At 48.1% G+C, this 23196-nt stretch overlaps 1 protein-coding gene across 1 annotated transcript; it reads right to left on the reverse strand.

Annotated features, from left to right (window-relative positions):
- Positions 1-924: 924 nt before the first annotated feature.
- Positions 925-22867, reverse strand: USP28 (ubiquitin specific peptidase 28). Its single transcript, XM_053963208.1, is given in 27 exon segments — positions 925-2077; positions 3387-3585; positions 4088-4211; positions 5205-5284; positions 5616-5694; positions 5788-5966; positions 6799-6894; positions 7877-7990; positions 8181-8320; positions 8809-9012; positions 10388-10616; positions 10945-11015; positions 11256-11470; positions 12166-12345; positions 12712-12807; positions 12980-13022; positions 13025-13106; positions 15129-15277; positions 15395-15471; positions 15962-16035; positions 16459-16596; positions 17033-17119; positions 18062-18224; positions 18421-18532; positions 19034-19166; positions 19432-19509; positions 22802-22867. Coding segments are annotated over 27 exon segments (3357 nt in total). The 5' UTR covers positions 22841-22867; the 3' UTR covers positions 925-1901.
- Between the last annotated feature and the right edge of the window lie 329 nt (positions 22868-23196).

Genomic DNA, 23196 nt, shown 5'->3' on the forward strand with positions numbered 1-23196 from the left:
GTTCTGATGCTGCAGGACTGGGGACGGAGTTGGTGGTGCTGAGAGTGAAGTGGAAGAGCCAGGTGCTCAGACCGCCTGAAAGAGAATCAGACAAGGTAGAACCGAGGGGCAGTGTTCCTGGCCATCACCTCCCAAGGATCTGCACCCCTGCCAGCTGCCCTAGGAGGGCTGAGCAACCCAGGGAGCACAGACAGGCTGTTTTGGCTGTAACTCCCCTGGGAAATGGGAGGACGGGACAGTGAGCAAAAGCTTCCAGCCTGGGAACACTCCTGTCCAGCCCAGTCCAAATACCATGACGTCCCTGGCACCACTCTGTACTCCTGACACTCCTTGTTGGTTCCTTAAAGCAGGCTGCGGGCAGGGGCTGGGGATTTCAGCTTCTGGCAGCAACACAAAGAACAGGGCAAAGCCACTGTTTTTCGAGTCAGAACAAACAGGCTCTCCTCTTCCCAAACCACATCCTACTGCTTGCAAGTGCACAAAAGCTGCCTGGCAATGCCAAGTGTTGGCTGGGAGGAGGTAGCATGCCTCCAGGTGGGTGATGGCCTGGGAGTTCTGTTCAAGAGCTCCATGTTTCCATTCATGGAAGGTCAAGCACCCTGAGCAGTGAGTTAAGGCCTCATCCCACTGCTCTGTCACAACAATGGGGGAAACAAGCTGCAGAAGCAGCACTCTGGCACCACAGCACCCTGGCCCCTGAGGAGGCATGGGTTGCTGCTGGGACACTGGCAGCCAGAGTGCCTGTGGATAACAGCAGTGCTACTTCATCATAAAGTCACCAGGAAAGATTCTCCCACATGAGCATTTTATTCCTAAATACTGGGGAAACACAACCTTTAAGGCAGCTCTGCTAATGACAACACATTTTGTACAGGGGGAACCTTTAGGCAGAACCCTAGAGTGAAATAAAGACATGGAAGGAGCTTTTTCATTCTAACATAGAACAAATGCTTTTATTGCACTGTTAGAAAACTCTGCATAGTTCCAAAAAATAGGATCCCCCTCCATTGACCAAGAACTTTTGGCTTACAACTGCTGCAGCTCAAATGCAAGCACAGGGCGACGGCAAAAGGAAATGCCAACAGGGCACTTTGTTAACAAAGTCAACACAAACAGCCACCACCAACACAAGGGGCTGATCTGAGCCCTCACAGTTGTCATTGACAGTAATCCAGCCCTGACCCACCACCCAAGGGGAGAAGGAATTTTGCCTTCTGGCCACGGGGGGGAATATCCTTTGGGGTGATGTGATTGCCCTGAGCCAGTCAGCTCCTGCCAGGCACAAACCCACAGCCCCGTCCTGGCTCCTCACTGCCGGGATTTGCCTGTGCCTCTTCAAGGAAGGCTCCTGTGTGGTTTCTGGTGCCAGCTGGAGTACAAAAGGCAAAAGGCTGCTTGACTTGACCACAACACGCAGCTGCGTGCACGACTGCCCACGCGGCAGAGCGCGAGCCACTGCTCCTTGCTGCCTCCTCCTCACTCAGCCCAGGCTCCTGTGAGCAGGAGTCTGGCTGGACTGGAACATGCAATCTCTGGCAGTGGCCATTCTGTGAAAGTGCCCGACAGCCCAGCCACAGTGCACAGTGCTGAGCAGAGTTGGGCTCCGGTGCCATCATGGGCCCAGGGGCTGCATCTAGAAGGTTGCCAGGACAGAAGAACCTCTGGAGCCCGGCTGAGCCCCACGGTGCTGCTGGGGCCTGCGCCTTGCACTGTAACAGTGGTCCAGGTCCTTCGTGTTACTGCCTTACGTTCTGCCTCACAAGTGCAATACTGCTTTTTATCTGCTCATATTTACAAAGAACACAGCTTGGAATCCAAACCACCCCTCTCGTCCCACTGCAGCACTACCCGGAGAGGCCCCGAGCAGGCCGGCAGCGTGGCACTGCGGCGCGGCCTGCGGGCTAGTTCACCGTCACGGCTGAGGCCCCGTGGATGGACTCCATCACGGCCGCAAAGCGGCTGCACAGGTCGTAAGGGGAGTTGGGTCGGATCTTCGGGGGCTCTTTCAGCACAATGACCTCAGTGGAGCCGTCGAGGAGCCGGGGCAGCAGCTCACCCAGCTTCATCTGCAGCTTTGCTGTCAAGGGGGAAAGGAGGAAACAGTCAGTGGCAGCAAATGGCAGAAGGCTCCAGGCCCCGAGTGAAGGAGCTGTGATGCCTTCTGCAGACTCCTCTCCCTGCCCTGAGAGCTGCCCAGCCCATCACCAGGAATGAGCAGTGGCTGCTGACGCAGAGGAGTCCTGCCTGCCTCCCCAGGGCTCCGTGAGGGAAGCTCCACTGCCACCTGGCTGCCTGAGGACAGGGCCATGTCCCACGAGACACGGCGCCTTCTGCTGTCCCGGCTGTCAGGTAAAGAATAACTGCGTGCTTCAGGGTGACGCTCAAATATTGACTGTGCAATTGAGGGGAACGGAGCCTTCACATCCTATACGGCCTCAGAAAGGCCAGTTCAGCCCATGCTGAGCTGGCGCCGTCCACTCCCAGGGCAGGTCTGTGCCTGGATGCCACTGGAGTGCACGATACCCCACAGCCACTATGGGGTGAAGAAGAGCAGGCAACACCTGAGCCAGCTCACGCGACCCGGGAGGGGTGAGCACTCAGCTTCTGGTTCTTTAAAACCTTCTGTGTAAGAAAAGGCTGTCACATCCAGCCCAGGAACTGGGATAAATTTATCCAATATTAATTTTTACAACCGTACTTTGAGAATAAACCTCTGTGTTTTTGCAGAATTTTCTTTCATCAAGTTTACCCTCTGTTACTGATAAAAACTCTGCAGGGACTCCCCAGACCTTCATGCACAGGTCAAGGCAAGTTAGGACCAATTTGTCTGAAGAGAAATGACCTGAGGGGAGTCACGGAGGCTGACTCCAGAAGAAAATACAGAACAAGAACAGCTGCCCAGGACCAACATTCAGCTCTACAATGACAAACTCCTCTTCAGAAGGCAGAGATGTCCCAAATCTGCTCTCCCATTCCATCTTCCATAACCTTGGCCTCTGATAACACCCGCTGCTCCCTCCTGAAGAGAAGCATGCCATGCCACCAAGCATGTCTGCATTCACCTGCCATTCCTGGGTACCTCCAGTCAGGGAGAAACCCTAACAGAAGACCCAAGCCCCTCAAGGGAACTCTGTGCCATTCTTGGGACATCACCTGCCCCATTTTAGGGATGAGAGACCCTTCTGCAGCTTATTTTAGTGCAAAAGATTAATTTCTTCTGTAACAGGAATTAATGGGTGATTCAAATGCGTTTCTCCTCCCACAATTAGAAGGGCCCTGATGGGCTGCAGTGCAGACACCAAGAATTTTATTTTAGATGGTCCTTCAATTCTTTCCCAGTTCAGATCCAGACACCACCTTGCCCATGAACAGCAGCCATTTCCTACCGTCCATGTCTTCTCGTCCCAAATAGGAGCACCAGCGGTTTCTCATGACCTCGATGGCATCCAGGTCCTCTTGGGAGATCTCCAGGTTGTTCATGAGATGCATGCAGGGGATGATCAGCTCATTCAGGATGCTCACACCCTCTGACACATGAGCTTCTTCACAGCTGACAAAAAGAGAAGCTGCCACCTCGTTCAGCTTCTGGGGGTGGAAGGAGAATTGGGGACAGACTTGTAAAGAACAAGCACGGACCATGGATAACCATCCAGGAAAGGCCCAGCCTGGGCCCTGCACTGGCAGCCATGCAGAGAATAAGGACTAACAGCACCAGGTTCAGGTGGAACAGCCACTTTCAGTCATGGGAAACACACCATAGAAAACAAACTTGAAAACATATATATTCATACACATACATGCAATTTACTGTATCTGTATACAGAGAGAATACAGCTTACTTACAATTCTGGATTGAAGATGGCAAGAACCAGGTCTGCCTTTGCCTAGATTCCCTGGAACCTATGTGTCATGTTCTTTAATTGAATTAGGATTTTTATTAGCTTTCCGTATTGCTGCTGGCACTCAGCAAGGGGCAGTCATGTCAACAGATGTAACAGAAACAGCTACACTGGTCTTGGCCACCATGGTGCCCTGGCTGCTCCCTCCCCTCCTTTCCAATATGAGTGCTGGGGTCCTCAATACAAACCAGGAGACACTTCCTTCTGTACAAGGCAATCAGCGACTCGCTCACGCCTCGGTTGCTTCCCTTCAGCAGCAGTTTGGTGTTGCTTTGGTAGGCGTAGACCAGGTAGGTGAGTGACTCTTGGTACCTGGAAGAAGAGGGTCAGCTCTGCAGGCCTTGGGCTCTGCCAGGGCCATGACTGCAGCCATTCCCCTGGCTCAGCTCAGGAAACCCTTCCTGCTGGGCCTGGCTGGAAGCATCAGGCTCGATGGGAAAAGCTGTATTTCCTTGCCAAAGCACAAAAGAACAGATGCCCCATGTCAAGCCATTCCTGCTCCTTTTTGCCCAGAATGCCAAACGAGTGTCTGGACAGAGCCCCTTAAAACCAAGCTCATGTGCAGTGTGTTTGTTCCGTGTTTGTTTTCTGGACTGCTCCAGGAACTGCACTATGAGAGGACACCCCATGAAGGGCAGAAGGCTGTGTATTTCAGTCCCTCACACATTTCAAGCTTCAAGTGAGAAAACAGAACTGCTGACAGGGATTAGGTCAATATGGGGGAAATCTAAGGTGCTCTTGTCATGTCTCATGTCAATTTGCCCACCTGAATTTGGTGGCTTGTTACTGTGATCCACCTCGGAATTCAATTCTGTTTCCATCCAGGAATAAATTCTGAAAGCCTGCACCATTTAAGGAAAATACAGGTTCTGGAATGGTAAGGAGGAAACCAAGGCCCTTTGAGTCTAGAGGGCTCCAAAGTGTGTGTTTACACAAAGTGTAACATCCACTTCGAGGCAATTTCCTTTTAATATGAGGAGTCCATGGTGAAAAATCCCAAAGTGATGGCAAATGTTCCTGCAAATCTATCTCTGGAAAACAGAATATAAAGCTCTACTTCCCAAAGGGAAATCTTAGGGGAAACTCTCAGAAACTATCTGGCAGCCAGCCAGCAGCTCAGCCTCATGTTTTTTAAACTGTTAACCAAGCTTGATTGTGGATTCAAGAAGAGCTATTAGCAGGTCAAAAAAGCTCCCAATGGCCTCAAACACAGGCCATTGTGGTTCAGAAAGAAAAGTTTTTGTCACAGCGGCCTTTACTTTTAGCTATAACTTATCTTGTCCAAATGCAATTAGAGAAACTCACTTTCTATTCTGGTAGAGTTCCAACCCCGTCAGCAGGTAAATGGACACCTTGCGAAAAAGGCTGTAGTCTTCGTGCCATCTCTGTGAGGAGGAGGAGGAAAGCAGAGCATCAGCCTCACCTGAAACACTCACATGCATAGTCTGGGGCCCCCAGTTCTACCCTTTGAAGTGTTTAAATGTTTCTCATGAGTGACACATAGATTAATTTAGCCAACTGCAGACACTCCTCCAAGCTCAGATTTCCATTGTATTCCTTCTCCCCCAGCAGCCTCCTGCAGACACCCACTGCCAACAGGCATGCAGTGACCACCGTGCTGGCCATGCAGCTCCATGCCGTGCTCCCCATTTCCCAATTTGGACAGAGCCAGCTAGGACAGCGTGGAGGATCAGACGCAGCTCTCTGGTCCTTTACCTTGTACTCCTCCATGTCAACATCATCAGGACCGATTTCGCTCAGCTTTGCCCGTGCCACCTTCATGATGCTGATGGACCTGCTCCATGTGAGCAGAAAGGAGAAAAATCACAACAGTGGCCCCGGCCACATCCAGGTGGGAAAAGCCTACCCTGGCATCCTGGGCACTCACCGCTCATCATAGCTGAGGTTTTTGTCTGCAAACTGCTCAAGGAGGGTCCGTTCCACCACCTGCTGCGGAGCGTTGTTCTGCAGGAAGTAGATGAGCACGTGCTGCAGCCGGGCATCGTTCTGGGGGGTTGGGGTCTCTTTGGAAAGCAGGTACAGCCGGGAGTACTCCTCATGGAATGCCTGCCAATGGAACACATGTACTGAGAGATCCACCTGTCTGCCCGTGGGAATGCCACAGCAGCCAACAGGAGCTCAAACCGGTCCTGTTCGGAAGGACTCCTACGGTGACACCGAGCCTCCTCTGCTGGTGATATCCCAGTGGTGAAAGGAAGCCCACCAACACCTCAGCTCTAAACCAATGGCCCCCACAGCCAGGCAAACCCGCACGTGTGAAGTGTGAGCTTCCAAAAGTGCCAGGGTGTGTAAATGCCTTTGAGAGAGGGGGGTACAGCTGCCTTAGACTGATCCGGTAACCCTCCGACAAGTGCCCAGGCTGCCAAAATCGACTGCAGGAGGTGCAAGAGTATCTTGTGATTTATATTCCCATACATTACCAGCATGGATGATTCTTTCCATGTGGTATTTTTAGTTAAATCTACCTGTCTGTAAAATCTAACACCAGCTTCAGCATTCAGCAGTGGTTATGCTTTCAAAACTCTGCTCACAGAGACATTTCTTGAGGACAACTTTGACAGCAGAGGTCACAAGTAAACAAGTAGGTTCCGGACCAAAAAACCAAATTTTACAGTAATAAAACAATAAGCAGAAAAAAGGTAAGTTTCTGTTTGTCTTGGCAGGAGGTTCTCTTGCAAGCTCTAAAAATTGTTTTGAACCCACAGATATCTCATCACTGTAAGAGAGCAGGAACTGAAATACAGGGCAAAGGCCATTAACTAGGAGAAAAAGTGCACAAATCATTCCCTTTACATTCCTGATCTGTCAACATGGCACATACTCTCTATTTGGGGAAAACAGATATCCATACTATTTGATTTAGCAAACAAATCAATACCTTAACAAGCCCTGCTTCAGACCCATCACGATCAAAGGTCTGGCGGGCTTTTGCAATAGCCAGGATGACACCTTGCATGGCTGGACTCAGCATCACCTACCATGAAAGCAGGAGAACAGACACAAACAGGAACAAGGAAAACAGTAACGGACAGAGAAAGAAGAGATGGCATAGTGAAGAATGGAAGAAACTTTCAAAAGGTAAGGTTTAAAGGAAATTTTATGAGTACAGGTGTGGTAACTGGGGCTGTGAGTTACTTGCATGCTACTGATTCTATCCATCACATGCACTTCACATGCTGGGCTTTTTTAGGCATTTAAAGATCAAGGCTGGTCACTCCAAACCCTTGAATTTTTAAATTCCACAAGTGAGAAGGTAAAGCAGGCTGGCCAAGACCCCACCACGTCCCACTCAATCTTCCTAAGACATGTAAAATGAGTGCAGAACCTGTGGTGCAGCAGTTCCTCGAGCCAACATCACTCAAGAACATCTCAAACCTACTCAAGGAGTGACAGCCCCAGTGTTTGTGTGAAATCCAACTTGTGAAAGTGAGAGAACTTCCACAACACTGCTTGAGCATGTATGAGAGTGGTTTAAGTCAGACCCCAAAAAATCAATGGGCAGGGTATGTAAATTATGCTGTTGGGATTAAGGTCTTTGACTGGGGACAAAATAGTAACTGAAGCCAGCAAAGAGACTTGTAAAGAAATTAACACAGGTAGGATCAATTTTGATATAGTTGTGCCAGAAGGAGGACTTATGACCAACATGCAGATTGACAAACTGAGTGCTCTTAGAGAGCTCCTTTTCTGATGACATTTAAAAATGGAATTATGGAACGATGTGGTCCTCCTTCCCTTCCATAGTAGGAAAACTAACTTTGTACAGGGCGTTGCTGCTATGACAGACACTATGACACCCACCCTTAGGGCAGCTCAAAGCCAGCTAACTACAAAGCTACAGGCTAACAAGCAGCAGTAATTAACCCCTGCACTGGGATCTGTACCTCCTCATTATATCCATCTGCATCGGATCTAACAGGAATCTTCCCCACACTGGGGATTTCCACTTCAGAGACCTGTGAGCTAGTTTGGGCAGCAGCCTCTGCTTCCTGAGTGTCCTGGGGTTGCTCTGCCTGAACTGTGGGGGATGTTTCTTCTGGACGGGCCTTCAGCGGCTCTACCTCCTTGCGCTGTGGCCAAGAAGAAAAAGAAGAAAGAGAGTAAGAAAATCCAAAGCAAAATACAGGAAAGCCAAAGGGGACCAAGCTAAACGTGGCACAGCTACAGAATTTCACAGAAATGGGAAAAGCAAAGGTCCATCAAGAAGAATAATATGGAGACAAGAAGGGGTAGGTTCTTGGGCCAAGGCTGAGCTCCTACCTCGTAGAGAGCTGCCTCGACACCGTTCTTCTCGTAGGCATCGGCAGTGTTGGCAATGGCCTTGGCAGTCTGCTCCTTGGCAATCCTGGCATGCTCCGAGGACAGGGAGTGCACGCTCTGCTCACAGACTGATGATTGCTCTGCCAGGACAGATGTGTGGTACTAGTGAGCAAGAGATGCAAGATTGCTTTCTCTCTTGTTCTAAAATGTTTTGCAGCTTGTCCATGCAGTTTTACACAGCTGCTGCCTTCATCCCCGAGGTGCCGTACCCCTTTCCAGTGGGAATGGCACACGTCATCAGGGACTGCCAAGTAACATTTCCACAGCACTTGTCCACTCGATATTTATGAAAAAAAGAAAAAGCTGGAAATGAACTGATATTAGCCCATGATGATCAAGTGAATGGGAACAGCATTTCTGGGGACAGGCTTGGAAGGATGCACATGCAAAACCAGCAGAACAGCCTTCTGTACTGTCAGGGCAGAGCCTCCAGCAGCTGCCTTTGCTGCCTCTTTCACGCCTGCTCCTGCATTCTGGCACATTTGTGCAAGGCTTCAACACAGTGGTACTGGTGACCAGCTGGCTGTTCCTGGTTCCGACATGGTTTGCAAATTCAGAGTGAGGTTACCTGGTCCTGACTCAGAGGAGAGGTCCTGCAATTCAGAAGTAGGTGAAGGCTCCATCTGAGGAATCTTGCAAGACTGCTCCTCGTCCCACTCCTCTGCCTCCTGCTCCAGACGCCAGTTGTCCTCCTGGATGTAGTGTCTCAGTTCTGGGGACAAAGCTTCCACTTCTTTCTGGAACTGTCTAGCCTCTGGGCCCTCATCCTCATCTGGAGGAAAAGCAAGACTGGCATAAGGAAACACATTGTGCCAGGGCACCACCCTTAGGGACTAAACACACACACAGTATCATGGGCAGCCACAAGGAAATTGGCTGAGGGATAAAAGGGGAAAGAAGCCAAATTTTCTACTGGCTCTGTAATTTAAGATGATCCAGAAGCAAAAGTGCAAAAATAAAGACAAATCTACAGAGTTATCTAAAATAAAACACCGTTTTGTTCTACTACTGGACAGCATTTAGACAGAGCAATTCCAGAACCAGCGCCTGCTGATGCTGGTCAGACACATCCTGATCCAAGGGCTCCAGCTGTACAGGGAACAGCACTGAACTGCCAACAGCTGGAAGGTTCACAGCTCAGCCAGAGGTGACACACCTTCATCACTGTACAGTAGGTAAAGGTAAGGGCTGCATGGGGTCTATAGCTCAAGTATCATGCTGATATTTCTTAGTGCTTTTTAGATCCACTTCAGTGTTCACTTTTAAAACAGCACAAAACCCAAGCAGCATCAGCTTCAGACAAGTCCTAAAATTTATCAAAAGCAAATGGCAACTTTCTACAGCAGATATTTTTATGCACCCTTTACAAAATGCTTCAAAAAACAACAAAAAATTGCATTAAATAGGAGAAAAAAAACATCCCATGGGTTCATTTCAGAACTGTCATAAGAAAACAAAGAACAACCTCCAGATCCTCATCAGCCACATTTAGCAATGAAGAGAACGTCAGCTCTCCATTGTTTCTTTCCATTTATTACACCAAAATGAGCCACGCACAAAATTATTGGGTCCTTGTACAGCTGTTTGCCATGTCTAGAGCCACGTGCACAGCAATTTCTCCACAAAGCACTGGCACTGCAAACACACCAAGTCTGAGCCACTCAGGTACCAATACCTCTCGGGTACAAAAAAGAGCCCGTTTAGATTCAGTGTAACAGAATCATCAAAGACCAAGCAAATGAATCAGGAAGTGTGATAAAAATGGGAAAGATAAAGTAGGAGGTGTTTTACATGCCCTGAGGAAACAAATGCTGCCATATAAACACTACAAAAAGTCAAAGTGAAGAACACCAGCACTAGATGCACGTTAAATGTGGCAAAAGGGCAGCGCTAATCTGCACACACATAATTCACCCATGAGGTGCTGTTTCCAATCTCACCTGGATGCTTCTCCTGGCAGTTTTCAGCCCTATCAGGGATTTAGAAATGAATCGAGCATGAAGCAGATTATTTCAGTCCTATCTGAGGTGAAGTTTTGTGCTTTGTCAAAAGACAACTGTGCTGGAGAAGCTGAGGAACGACCATGCAGGCCAGAGAGACACACCAGCACACAAACATCTCATTAACCAGCAGTTGTGGCTCTGTACCTGCACCAACAGGGGACACCTGGTCACTGATGTACATCAGGCAGTAGGCACTGGCATTCCTCAGGCCTCCAAAGGACTCTCGCTCCAGCTCTTCCCACGATGACTCCGTCACTGAGATGTCATTGTACTTGAGCCATCTTTTCCGAGGCTGGTCATATATGAAGGCCCAGTAGTGCCCAGCATTTGCTTGCCCCTCATGGACCAGGACTGCATGCAAACGATAGGGAACCTGCGAAGTGACATGGACAGCATTCAGGTTAGGGACTGATTCTGCCTGACCTCTGTACACAAACAGTGGGAATGTTTGTAGCTGTAGCATGGCAAGACAAGCTGTAGCATGCTCAACAAGAGTCGAGCAATTTGATAAATTTCATATTATGTGAAAACTGAGTTTTAAGGAAAGAAGGAACAAGACTTTCGTAAGTAAATTTTTCTCTGCTTCATCACTGGAAATTTAAAAATACAGTGAAGGGGGCAATTTAAACCAACATGTATGAACAAAAATGAGGATCAGCAATACTAGGTTAATATTTATATACTGAAGCTGCATTTCCTACCTGCTGGAGGAGAGGGTCACAGTACATTTGTTCAATGGACAGGTTGATTCCGGCAATAGACTCCTTCAGGTCTGCCAAGAACATCAACAATGGGAGAAATGCATAAAAATTAATGACTACTCGTCAGGCTATGCTAGCTCCTTTCACTTCAAAGAGTTTGAGGCCATGCAGAGAATATCAGACAGACTCAACACCAGAGCTCAAACAGGGACAGAACTATTTGTAGTTCAGGCTGTATCCAGCAAAGCTGCAGAGGAGAAACCAGGCAGGCATTCAGGAGGAAAATCACTACAAATGCATTTGGGGCCAACCTTGCACGTCTTGCTCGATCTCGTTTCTCCATCGCTGCAGACACGTCTGAACCAGGCTCAGCTCTTCCTTGGAGACCACGTGAGGAGCTGGACGTTCAGACAGTTCTGCTGGTGAAACAGGAGGCTGGAGCTCCATACTGGAGCTTTGCTGCGGCAAAGAATTTGCCACGAAGAAAGCTTCATGTTCAGTCCTAGTATCAGTCCTTTCTTGTATGCTGTGGAGCAAAATCCAAGAGTAGTGGGCAGGTTTCTTTATCTTTCTCTAGTTTTTCTTTTTTTTGGAAAACAATACAAAATAAACCAAACAAAAATACTCCACAGCTGGAGAAGGATTTCCTTTCCAGAGCAGTATAAAATGCAGAGAGAACAAGTACACTGAAATGTGCTTCTGCCTTCACAGTCCAGACTAAAATATAGGAAAAATACTAAGGAAATTTCTTAGAGAACTCTCTAAGCACAGATCCACAATGAGCAATGCTAAAAATTCCTTCCATTACTACTAAGAAAACGTGTGTGTTTACTCAGCTTAATTTAGAGTGTTAAACCAACCATGCTGGCCTGGGTTATAATAATCCAATATTGCTGTAATTTACTGGTCAATGAAGCAAAAAAATGAGTAGCCTAACCAAAAAGAGCACATAATTTAGTTCTTAACTGCCGCTTAGGCAAGGAATATAGGGATGCTTTTGGACAAGGAGAAAGAACACACCAAGATGCAGTGCTCTATTTACACCAACAGAACCAAACGACCAGCAAAGCAGTGACCCACTACTTGCACAAGCATTTGCACATTTCAGTATTGTGTTCACCAGTGCCCAGATAAATAACCCACTCTGGAATGCCACCCGGGACCATTTAGTTGGGAGGTGAAGTGTCCTCCTGTGCATCCTTTTTATTTCTGTTTACTGACCCGTTTGGCTGCGAAAGCACGTCCAAAACATTAGGCTTGGCTTGGCAGTGCAGGAGTGGTGTTTGAGAGCTCTGAGCAGAGGAAACAGCCACAGCTGGCTTTGTAGCAACGAACTCGAGCACATACTGCAGCATGTCAGGCAGTGGAAAGCGGGCTGGGCCAGAGCCATATTCCATGTACCTATGGAAAAATGCAAGGTGTTGTATGAATGAAGGAATGAGATGGGTTTAAACCTCATGGGACAAGAGAGGAACAACTTTTTCTGTCATGTGCTTCTGGGCTTCCTCACTTCCACTGCCAGTGCAGCTGACAGTGTCAACTCTGCTCTTTAAAGAACTTATTCCTGTAACAGTATCAGTAAAATTTAGAAACTATTGAAGAGACAGGTTTGTTTTTGAAAATACACTTCCTTCTCGCACATTTCAGAACAAGCATGTTGCTGTTTCTCCCTCCCATACAAGTTTCTCTGCTATTGGAAAGTTAATTTAAAAGGAAACACTTACACTCTTCCAGAGGGCATAAAAATAAAACCAGCTGACTACTCACCTTTCCAGTTTCTGCTGCAGAGTCACCATTTTCTCCTTCAATCTCTTCATTTCCTCTCTTTTCATTTGAATAAGATCTTTATTGCAGTAGAGGTACCTAAACAGAAATACAGAGCCCCGTTTGCCAGGTGAGATTTGTTTACTTCTAACATCCACAATCTTCTGTAAATATTTTAGAATCTTTCCTTGCTCACCCAAGCAACCTTTTTAATTTCTTTATCTATAACAAAGCAATTGCTTTAAACATACCGTACAACAGGACAACTCACCTGTCCATATATATAGTCTGGGGAAACTCTAGCTTGGTGTGAATTTCTCTGGCTGTCCTAGTGACTGATTGAACTCAAATCGGGAGAGTTCAAAGGTCAGAACTGGTGGGAGTTTTGTAAACCAGCGCTGTAACAAAAGCAGAAATGCCCCCAGAGGGAAATGTTTTAAGATGACTGCTAATGGCACATTTTAGACTGATCCTATATGATTTCAGACTGATTTAAAAGTCTCTGTCTTTAAGCATGGAATTAGGTTTTGTTTGCAGAATGACTAGTCAGAAAGCCAAATTTTACAAGTTAGTAATTTATGCTTCCATTTTACATTTTTCCTGTGAAAAAGCCTCATAATTGCTCTCAACGTTACTTGTCATTGCCTGATGCATCCAGCTTGATGGATTATTAAGTCCAGCACTGAATTTTACAAATTAGCCAAGGCTACACACAATCTGCACATCATCTAGGAGCCCCCAAGAGAGTTCTTTTCTGAGGCAAATCACATGCAGTGATGAACAAACCAGGAGTCGTCCTGCAGCACCAGAATCCTTATTCTCTCTCAGTCTACTTGTAAACTACTTGATTTAGGGGATTCAGAGAACACCCCAGCTACTTTCTCTACCTTCATACGCTATTTCAAAGAGTTATGCTGAAAGAAAAATTCTCAGTTGAATTTACACTTCCTCTTGCTCTTCCTGGATTCACAACAACTTCCAGCATCCACTGCCAGAAACTCCCTTTACCTATTTTAGCTTGGCACCACCCACTTCATGCTGCCCTCTGGAATCAGGATGAGCACACTAAGCTCGTTGTCCTTTGTGGGGTTCATGTCAGATGTGCTGCAACAACAAAACTCCTCCATACCAGAGCTTTCTAAGAAGCAGCCCGTAATCACAAAGGAGGAATGATTTATGCTCCCATAGTTTGGGAGAAGTTTCTGTTAATTCCACTGTTGCTCTGACTTTCAGCACACTTGCCTAGGTGCTCAAAAGAAAAAATCACCTTATTCCCTATGTCCCCTCTCCTGCCACCCTTTACCCACCACATCCTATGAGTGAAACTAAAATGCACAATTTTTCCAGTAAGGCTTCTCAGAAATTAAGGCAGAGCCTTTTCCTCCTATCTGTGCAGACAGAAGAATTAAAACAGCTCCATGATGGAGCAAATTTCCCTTAATTTTGGGAAAAAATTTTGAGGAACTAAAAAAGCTTGGACTGAAACAAACCTGCCTGATGAGCTCCAACGTGCCTTTGTCTCCAGTGCCAGCCAACACCAGCTATACCCACATCCCCTGTAAATGCACCTGAACTGCTTCAGGCAGAAACCAGGAAAACCCAGGACAAACATTTGAGTCCAGTCAGAACAGGGCTCCCCTTCTCAATACTTTGTTTCTCCTTTGCTAATTTAAACCACAGCAACACAATTTTCAGACATTCTCATAGAACTGAAATACTCTTCCCTGCCCTGCCTACACCAGATACCCTTGCCCATGTTGTTTCCCAGCCTTTCTCCAAGCTAACTTTTGCTGCACTTACACACACAGGATGCTGAATGCAACGGTGCTTCTCCACCTTGCTGCCAAAATACTAAAAAAACTAAGTTTTTTATGATTGGTTTCTGATTAGTGAGATTTAAAAAAAAAAAAAAAAAATCATCACAGTCAGAAAATAAGAGCGAAAGCAAGAAGAAAAACCCCAAACCGTACACAACATGATAGGGAGAAAGAGACAAATTCCAAATGGCATACCATGGAGTTAAGCACTGTACTTTTACCCTCTGAAAATATGGAGGCAGTAGGTCTCCCCCTACTCAGGTACAGGTAGGCTTCAACAGAAAGAGAGAGACTTGATCACACTTGACTCAGAGGCAGACATTGACCTTTGCAATTTAAAATAAAGTCTCTGAACTGGTTACATAGGACATCACATCTTTATAAATCAGCAAAGACTTAATGTCTAACCACACTTAGTGTCTGAGCACCTAACACTAACAGACATTTACATGAGATTCCAGGTATCCAGAAAATGTTTTGTATTCAATTCTTAGGGAATACTCACAGTTGCCATTTAAAGTTATCAGAGTTGCCCTGCACTGTGTCTGCTGCACTTTTCTGCAGCAGGCAATCAAAGGCTCGACAAAAAAAGGTCAAACTAACCTCCTGTCCATACTTTACTGACTGAGATGCTGTTGCCTCATCCATCTCTCCCTCCACCATGGCTCCTTCCAAGCACTCATTCAAGTTCCGGTAACCATTTACCTGAAGGGGATACTGACCAAAGGTCTCAATCTTGGAAAAAGTGTTGCCTGGATGATGGAAATCATACAGAAACCATGAGCTAACTCAAGAGAATAAAAAATTCTGGTTAACTCCAAAACACTCAAACGAGTTAAAAAGTTGAATCTACCAAAGCCTTAACTCACCCTCATGGACTCCTTCAGTCAGGAAAGTCCCGTAGAAGAGCTGCACCATTGGGTTTTCGGATTTGTCCCCAAGGCTCCTGTTTCAGAGAGCAAAAGCACACTTTTGTTTGCAGCTGGAGGCTGCAAAAGAACCCCAAGTCATAATCTAAGCCTCTGCTTGGGGGCCTACAGGCAAAAGTACATTTTTCTATCCAAGCACTAAATAAAGAGGAAGCTTCTCGTTAATTTTCACCTTCCAAAGCACATGATAACACTTACACTGGCAAGAGTGGAAAAAAAAAAAAAGGTTAAGGTGCTAGCTTCTGAAAGGAAGTTTCAAACTACCAGAGCTTTTCTGTTCAGCAGGGCTGCAGAGCTCCCTCAAAAGCTCATTTACTCTGCAGGCTGTATCGGCACTGAGTGAAGTCCCACACTCAGCAACAGGAGATGCAGGCACAACATTTCAAGCTTAGCAAGCCTCATCCACAGGAAACAAAGAACACTTATTTACTCAAAATTTTCACATAAAGTCCTCTAACTTATTAAAACCCTCCTTAGGTCAAACTCCCGAGACCACACAGAACTCACGTGACATTCACAGTGAGCTGGAATGCATCCTCCAGCCAGTCCAGTAGTTTGTGCGTAAATTCACTCACATCTTGCTAGAAGAGAGATGAAAGTGGAGAGTCAATCATGACACCCACCAGAAAGTGTTCCCCCAGTCTGCTGAACACTGAACACAACCTGACAGGTACTGCTGTACCCACTCAGCTGAGCTACGTGAGACTGAAGTGCTGTGCTCATTTAGACTGATAATGAACTCGGCTTATCTGAACACTAGATCAGAGGAAATTATCGTGATCGTTCCCCGACTATGCAGATGGCACTGGGTAGTGCCATGCTACGCTGGCTGGTTAATTAGCACGCATGTACATTCTGCTCTAATGACACAGGGACAGCTGCTTGTCGGCTGACAAACATGGGAAAAGGCTTCTGAAAGTGCCAGCAGGATGAGGCAAAATGGGGCTGCCATGGCTGTGACTGCTGGTTTGAAGAGAGCAAAAGGCTTTTCAACATGGTTTTACCTGCGGTAGTTCAGCTGATCTAAACACATCCCTCAAGAGCTCCAGTGCTGCAGAAGGGTCTACAAACTTACGCCATGTCCCCAGCATTAATGCAAACAGACACTGAAGTTCTTGCATGAATGCAATATTTCTTTTTCCCTGCATTGCAAAAAGAAGAAAAGTCAAAGCCTTCCTGCAGCTCCAAAAAGGCATCATCTTAAAACGTAGTGCCACTGAACACAACATGCACATATCGTAAAAGGTACCCAACCAGCTGCACACTGGCTCAAATACCAGTTCTTCTACCATGCATGCAAACCAAACGGTAATCTGGACCTGCCAAAGACGTTTTATAGGAAAAACATCTCCTCAGATAGCAGTGAAAGGCTCTAGGGGACAGCGGTACAAGAAGCAGCCCTTTTTTTTCCTATCCTGATTCTGTCTTTGAGAATTTCCTAAATTTATCTTAAATGTAGCCAGATGATTTTAAAGCCACAGGTCTCAGATGCCCCCAAATTAAATCTGGTTAGAGAAAGAGCAGAATGCTACACCACAAAAGAGGGAAACTTGACAGTGTTACTGAATCAAAACTTACAGTGTGACTATGACAATTTTCAATCACATTCTGTGGGAGGGAGTAACCAAGGACCAGCCTCCGGAATTCTGGCAACTGAAACAGAGACTGAGAGGAGAGGAGAGGTAAAGCTCGGTCAGCACCTGCAAGGATTGGCCTCTCTGCAATCTGGTGCCCTGTTTTCATTCTGACTCTGACAGTTTCTTTTGTGAACTTCACATTCCCAATGGTCCCGTGTTACTGAACGCACATTTACAATGTGAGCAGCCCCTTGTTGGACCAGCGCAGCATCAGAATCATGGAATTAACTAGGCTGGAACAAACCTTTGAGATCATCAGCATGTTTGTACCCACCCAAGGATGAAATCTCATCCTGCCATTTCTAGGACAGATATAAACCTTTTAGGAAAATCATTCCATTCTGCACAGGCAGGCTCAGAAAAGCATCCAAGAACAAGCCATGGTGAGAAGAACCATTTGCAGCTTTCTTACTTCCTCTCAGAGCTGAAGACAAATGATTAATATTTCTCTGCTGATGTGAAATGGTTAGGAGAGACAAATCTGCTCAGTTCCACTTACTATTGTCTCCTATTCAGGTCATTACTAATAATATATGCTGCCTTGTTATTTATTTGTCCAAGCATCTATGCCAGTGTATTCCATTAACTGAAATATGATACACCATGTGTTATCGAGCCAACAATAACTGCAGTAAAATTAAATTATCAGTTCACTTTGCCAGGCAAGCTTCTATCATTTCAGCAGGCACTTGGCCATCGCTGCACAACTCCCTGCATACAGACAATACTCTGTATCTGTAGCTATTTTTAAGTAAAGCCTATTTAACTGCTCTTAGGCTCTTTCTGTACAGGCCCAGACACATCACATAAACCCAGAAGTTTCTGTGTTTGAGCAGGGTCACGTTCACTCATCGGCATATGATGACTCCCTCGCAGAACTGCTGCATGTTTACTTCTAACTGAGAAACATTCTGACTCCAAGACCATAGCAAGTTTGATATTAGAAAAAGAGAACTTTTTTGCCCATTACCTGTATAACAGCACTAAACCAACACGTATTTCCTATATTTTTCATTCCAACAGGCCAGTCACCCGCTCTTCTCCAGTCATTCTGCTTGGAGTTCTCTCCCCAGACTTCACAGCGTTTCCTTTTGGAGCGGTTTTTGTTTTCAGCAGAATGGGTGTCCTGTGGTCTGTCACAAGAGATAAACACTGTGCTGTAAAACACCTCCCAAAGATTCACGAGAGCTACAGGAATCAAACTCCCCTCCAGCCAGTAGGTGTCCACCTGGCAGGTGATCCATGGTAGTTCTACAGTTACCAGCTTCAGAACCCACTTATGATATCTGGGAAAACTAAAGTGGGGAGGCCATTTACAGTTCCACTGACCTTTCATCTGCATCCCTTTCTGCAGCTGGAGCTTTTGGTGATTCCGGTGGTCTGACAGTGTTGGCTGTGTGGAGGTTGTCTTGGTTGTGAGGGGCAGGTGAAGCACCAACATCTAGAAGTAGAGGCAGCATTCTGATCAGTTTTCTACCAGCAGCAGCAAACATTCTCTTTAAGAGGAAATTCTAGAAAACATCACACTTCATAAATATGGCTCTTCAATCAATACAAGCAAAATTTTCTAGCTCAGGTGTTAAACAGAAATCCCTGTTCAGATCATGCCAGGCAACCTAGGAGCCACTGAGTGAGCTGGATGAGGAGCACAGGGCAAAGCATGCAGCTGTGCACTACCCAGATTTCCTCACAGCCAAATTCAGAGCTTAAAGAAACGGTTCAGAGCTCCTGAAATAATGAGACAGGAACATCAGCTTTTTAACTGTGATGTGTCACCTCCAACTATTATTAAAACACTACTAAGTGATCAGTACTGGCAAAATATGCACCAGGACAGAAGCTGGAGGGATGCAGTGCTGGCAGAAGCAGGGAGGATGGATACTTCCCCTCTGAGGTCACACAAACACATGAAGCTGTAGGGGTGAGCAGAGGTGATGCTCACCCTGTGGGAGCTGTTTGCCCACCGCGCTCCCTTCCCAGGCGGATGGCTCTGCAGCAGCTGGGTTCTGCACTGGCTCCGGGGCAGGGTCCTCCGTCAGGAAGGTGACTGCTTCCATGAGATCTCCATCAGCAGCCTGGGAGAATGATAGGGGAAAGTGAAGCACCAGTGAGGAGAAGAACAGCAAATGATTTGCCCTTTGCCTCTCATGCATCCAGGCTGATCCTGTATCACTCTCACAGGCCACACGTGGACCATTCCAACAAGGACCAGCTCATCAGCAGCTGACAAACACACCAGCAAACACCTATGTGCTATGTTGGGCAGGAGCCTGAACTTGCCTGACTTTCTGGACAAAATCAGAGCTCTCTTTCCCCAAAACAATGGCAATATACACAAACCTTTAGAGCAGCAAGCAGGAATGCTGAATCCTGAATTCCTGTGATCTCTTTCATCTGATTTAAGAGCACCTGGCAATCCTGTGTGCAGAAAATAAAGAAAGCTTATGTGAAAAGGTGACAAGGATGGACATCAAGCTGTTTCTGCAAGGCTTGCTGAGGGCCCAGAGAAGCACTACTTCTTTCCTTCCTTTCTGCTGACAGACTGACACTCAAGCCCAGTCACGCTTGCTTAATACAAATGGCAACATCAGCTTGAACATCGCACTCAAGTTTTTTCCCTGCTAAACTCACAGACTAACATTCAATCCCTCGTATCCTCAGAGAACGCAGGCAGGCCTGGGAGGACAGGCTGCCCTCGCTGTCGGCTGTGGGATGGGCAGCACCTGTGGTGGGAAGGGGCTCCCCCACCCCCCGAGGCAGCGGCATGTGCAGCAGGACATATAAGGCGGCCGCCTGCTCCCAGGGCACTGTCAGGAGCTATTTTCAGTGTGGTGGCACATGCCATTTGTGCATGTCACTTCTTACTGACAATAAGTGTCAGAGCAAGGGCCCAGGAGCCTGTTATTGCTCCTCCTTCCCGCTCCACACAGACCACTTGAGGTTTGGTGAGACACTCGCTGCTCAAGGCCCCATGGCTGGTTCAGCCACTTAAAACAAATGATTACAGAAGCTCTCTTTATCAGACTTATAAAATCTTTGCAGTCTAGGCTTATCACAGGGTAGTCACTGCACATGGCAAGCACAAATAACCTCAGTCACTAGGAGAGGCACCTCTCCAAAAGGAGCCTCCCCACCACCCCTGTTCATGGCTGCAGTTCAGCTGATGCTGCTGCCAATGGCTCAGTCTGGGTGACAACTGAGATGCAGCTCCATAACGCTGGCATTGCATGGGGTATGGGAAAAACATTACAGCAGGAACAACTGCTGGGTCTGTGTCGTGCATCCTGATTTACAGAGGCTGTAGAGGATCCTGCAGTCAGCACAGCCTGATCAATCCCAGGTTCTTAAGATCACATTTTAATTAATCTTAACCAGCAAAGATGCAGGCAAATGAACTCAAGTTTCTACTTACTCTCACCATTGAGGAAAAAAAAAATTAAGATGTTTCCAGGCCACTGGAGCACAAGTTCCACCCAGTGAGTAATGAGTCAACTACTTTTTTGAGCCCCCCACCCATACTGGTCATGGACAATACTCAATACACAAAAAGACAGCACACACCTGTGTCAGCTATTCAAACAAAAAACTCCTATTTTGGTGGCAATTCTCTTGCTAAGTTATTCACAGTAATCCCATTTAAAACACTACTTTTGCTCAACTTTTACAAGAAAGAGCACATATATGTGTGCGCAACCCCCCTCAACTTGTCCCATGTGCTCTTTTTATCCTGAGAAAAGCCAGGACACACTGGAACACCTCAGAAGCCCCAGGAGGAGCTGCCTGATGAGGAGCCAAGGCTGAGAGGCTCGGGGCAGGCATACTCTCACAAAGGCAAACCACTTAAATCATGTTGCTAATTTTGCTGCCTTAGCGCGTGCCGTGCATGTCGGCTGACCCCACCTTACGCCGCAGGGCAGATTTTTCCAGTGGAGGAAAACCCCCACAAACACCCTTGCTAATACACTGCACTATAATAACGAAACCCAAGGCAGGACAGGGCATGATTTTCTGGGGTTTTTCTGCTCTAGCAAACAGAGAACTCACAAAGGCTGCTGTAAGCATAAAAGCCATTCACTGATCCTGTGCTCTAAGTTACCATTTAATATTTCAATGATTTCTGTGTGCTTTTATTCAGCCTTTGAGGAAAGGTTTGTGCTAACAGCAGAGAGCTTATCCTGTACCACTTTTGAGAGGGTTATGGCTGCCTGGCAGCCTACAAAAGCCACCAGGAACCACTCTTTGTGCAACCAATTTGTTAAGATTTTGGGGAGTGTGCGTGGTTTTGTTGCCATAACTAGTCTGGTTATTGCTTTCTGAGGTTATGCGCCATGGGGCTATACAACAAGCACTGTAGCTGGTAATTAACACCAGTGTGCTGCCACTGCTAACACACCCTGCACTTGCAAACTCAAACTGAACCAAAGCCCTACCTGCTGGAAAAATAACAACCCAAACCCAAATCTTATTAGTATTAAATTACAGCAATAAGAGATGAGTACAAAACCAAGAGGCTGAAAGGAAGGAGGGTACTAGAGATAAAATTACAAGGTCAGCCAGGAATGATGGAATAGAAAGGTTTTGCTGTTTTCCCTGCTCTGAGATGACTCACCACCCTCAGAAGTTTGTTTTGATGAGAAACTGTGAACAGGGAAAGGAGCAAATGCAGTGCAAGAGTTCAAGGGGGTTCCAGGAAAAACTACACACGAGGAGGAGGAAGGTTGCAGCACAGAAGAGGCACACAGAGCCTGGCCTTCAGCCTCTGCTCCTCAGCCATACTTTTTATCGTGGGGGAGAATGGATATGCAAAGGACTGGAAACCCACAGGCGGCAGCAGGAGCAAAGCCCACGTTCCTGGCCAAGGCTTTCACAAACCAATATCTGTCACAACAAGAAGCAGCAGGCAGCAACGTCCTGCATTAACGTGCGCAAGATGCACACAGTGGGCACTGTCTGGTCACCGTCCCCGCAAGACCGGGGCACGGTTACTGCACTAATGCCACTTCTAAAGCACAACCAAAGGGCTGATACCCTCATCCCATCCCACCCTGTAACTCTGACCTCTCTGAAACGCATCTCTTGGGTCCTAAGAGCACCGAGATGCTACACGACAGTGCAGACCCCTGTGTCAATTCGGGATGGTCTGGGCTTCAGTCCCCTGAGCACTGACACGGCCTCGCGTCCGGGTCCGGGTCCGGGTCCCTTCAGAGACAATTTACGCAGAGCCCTGAAGTTTGGGAGCAAGAGTTTTCGTTAACTTGCCCCAGGAGATGCTGCGCAGCGGCGGGCAGGGAACACGCGTTCCTGCTCCCTGCGGAGGAGCAGGGTGCCTGAGCGCCCGCCCGAGCCCCTTCTCGAGGTACCGGCGCACCGCGCGCGGTCCCGCGCGGAGCCCGTTATTCCCAACGAAACACGCGCGGACGGCAGCGCTGCCCGACGGGACGGGGCTGCGGGAGCGCGCAGCGCGGGGCAGCGCTGCGGACCGGCCCCGAGCGGCCGCGGACCGGCCCCGAGCGGCCGCGGGCTCGGGGCGCAGCGGGGCCGCCCCGGCCGGAGGGTCGGTCCGGCGGCAGCCCCGGCCCCGCGCGGGGGTCGCCGCCCGCCGCCCTCCTCGCGGCCCCGCGGTCTCGCCCCGCCGCTCCCCCGCCCCGGCACCCCCCGCCGACCCCGCCGTCTCACCCGCCGCCCCCGCGGGCTCGCCCCGCCGCCTCACCTCGCCGCCGCCGCCCCGGGCCCGCAGCTCGGCCGTCATGGGGCCGCCGGCAGCGGCGCCGTCCCGCACAGCGCACGCGCGGCCGCTCCGGTTCCGGCCGCGCCGCCCGCCGGGGCCGGGTCCGGCCGTGTGTCCGTGTGTCCGTGTGTCCGGCCGTGTGTCCGTGTGTCCGTGTGTCCGGCCGTGTGTCCGTGTGTCCGGCCGTGTGTCCGTGTGTCCATGTGTCCGTGTGTCCATGTGTCCGGCCGTGTGTCCGTGTGTCCGGCCGTGTGTCCGTGTGTCCGGCCGTGTGTCCGTGTGTCCATGTGTCCGTGTGTCCATGTGTCCGGCCGTGTGTCCATGTGTCCGTGTGTCCGGCCGTGTGTCCGTGTGTCCGGCCGTGTGTCCGTGTGTCC

The sequence above is a fragment of the Vidua chalybeata genome, chromosome 23, assembly GCF_026979565.1.
Source record: "Vidua chalybeata isolate OUT-0048 chromosome 23, bVidCha1 merged haplotype, whole genome shotgun sequence".
In the NCBI taxonomy this organism is placed as follows: Eukaryota; Metazoa; Chordata; class Aves; order Passeriformes; family Viduidae; genus Vidua; species Vidua chalybeata.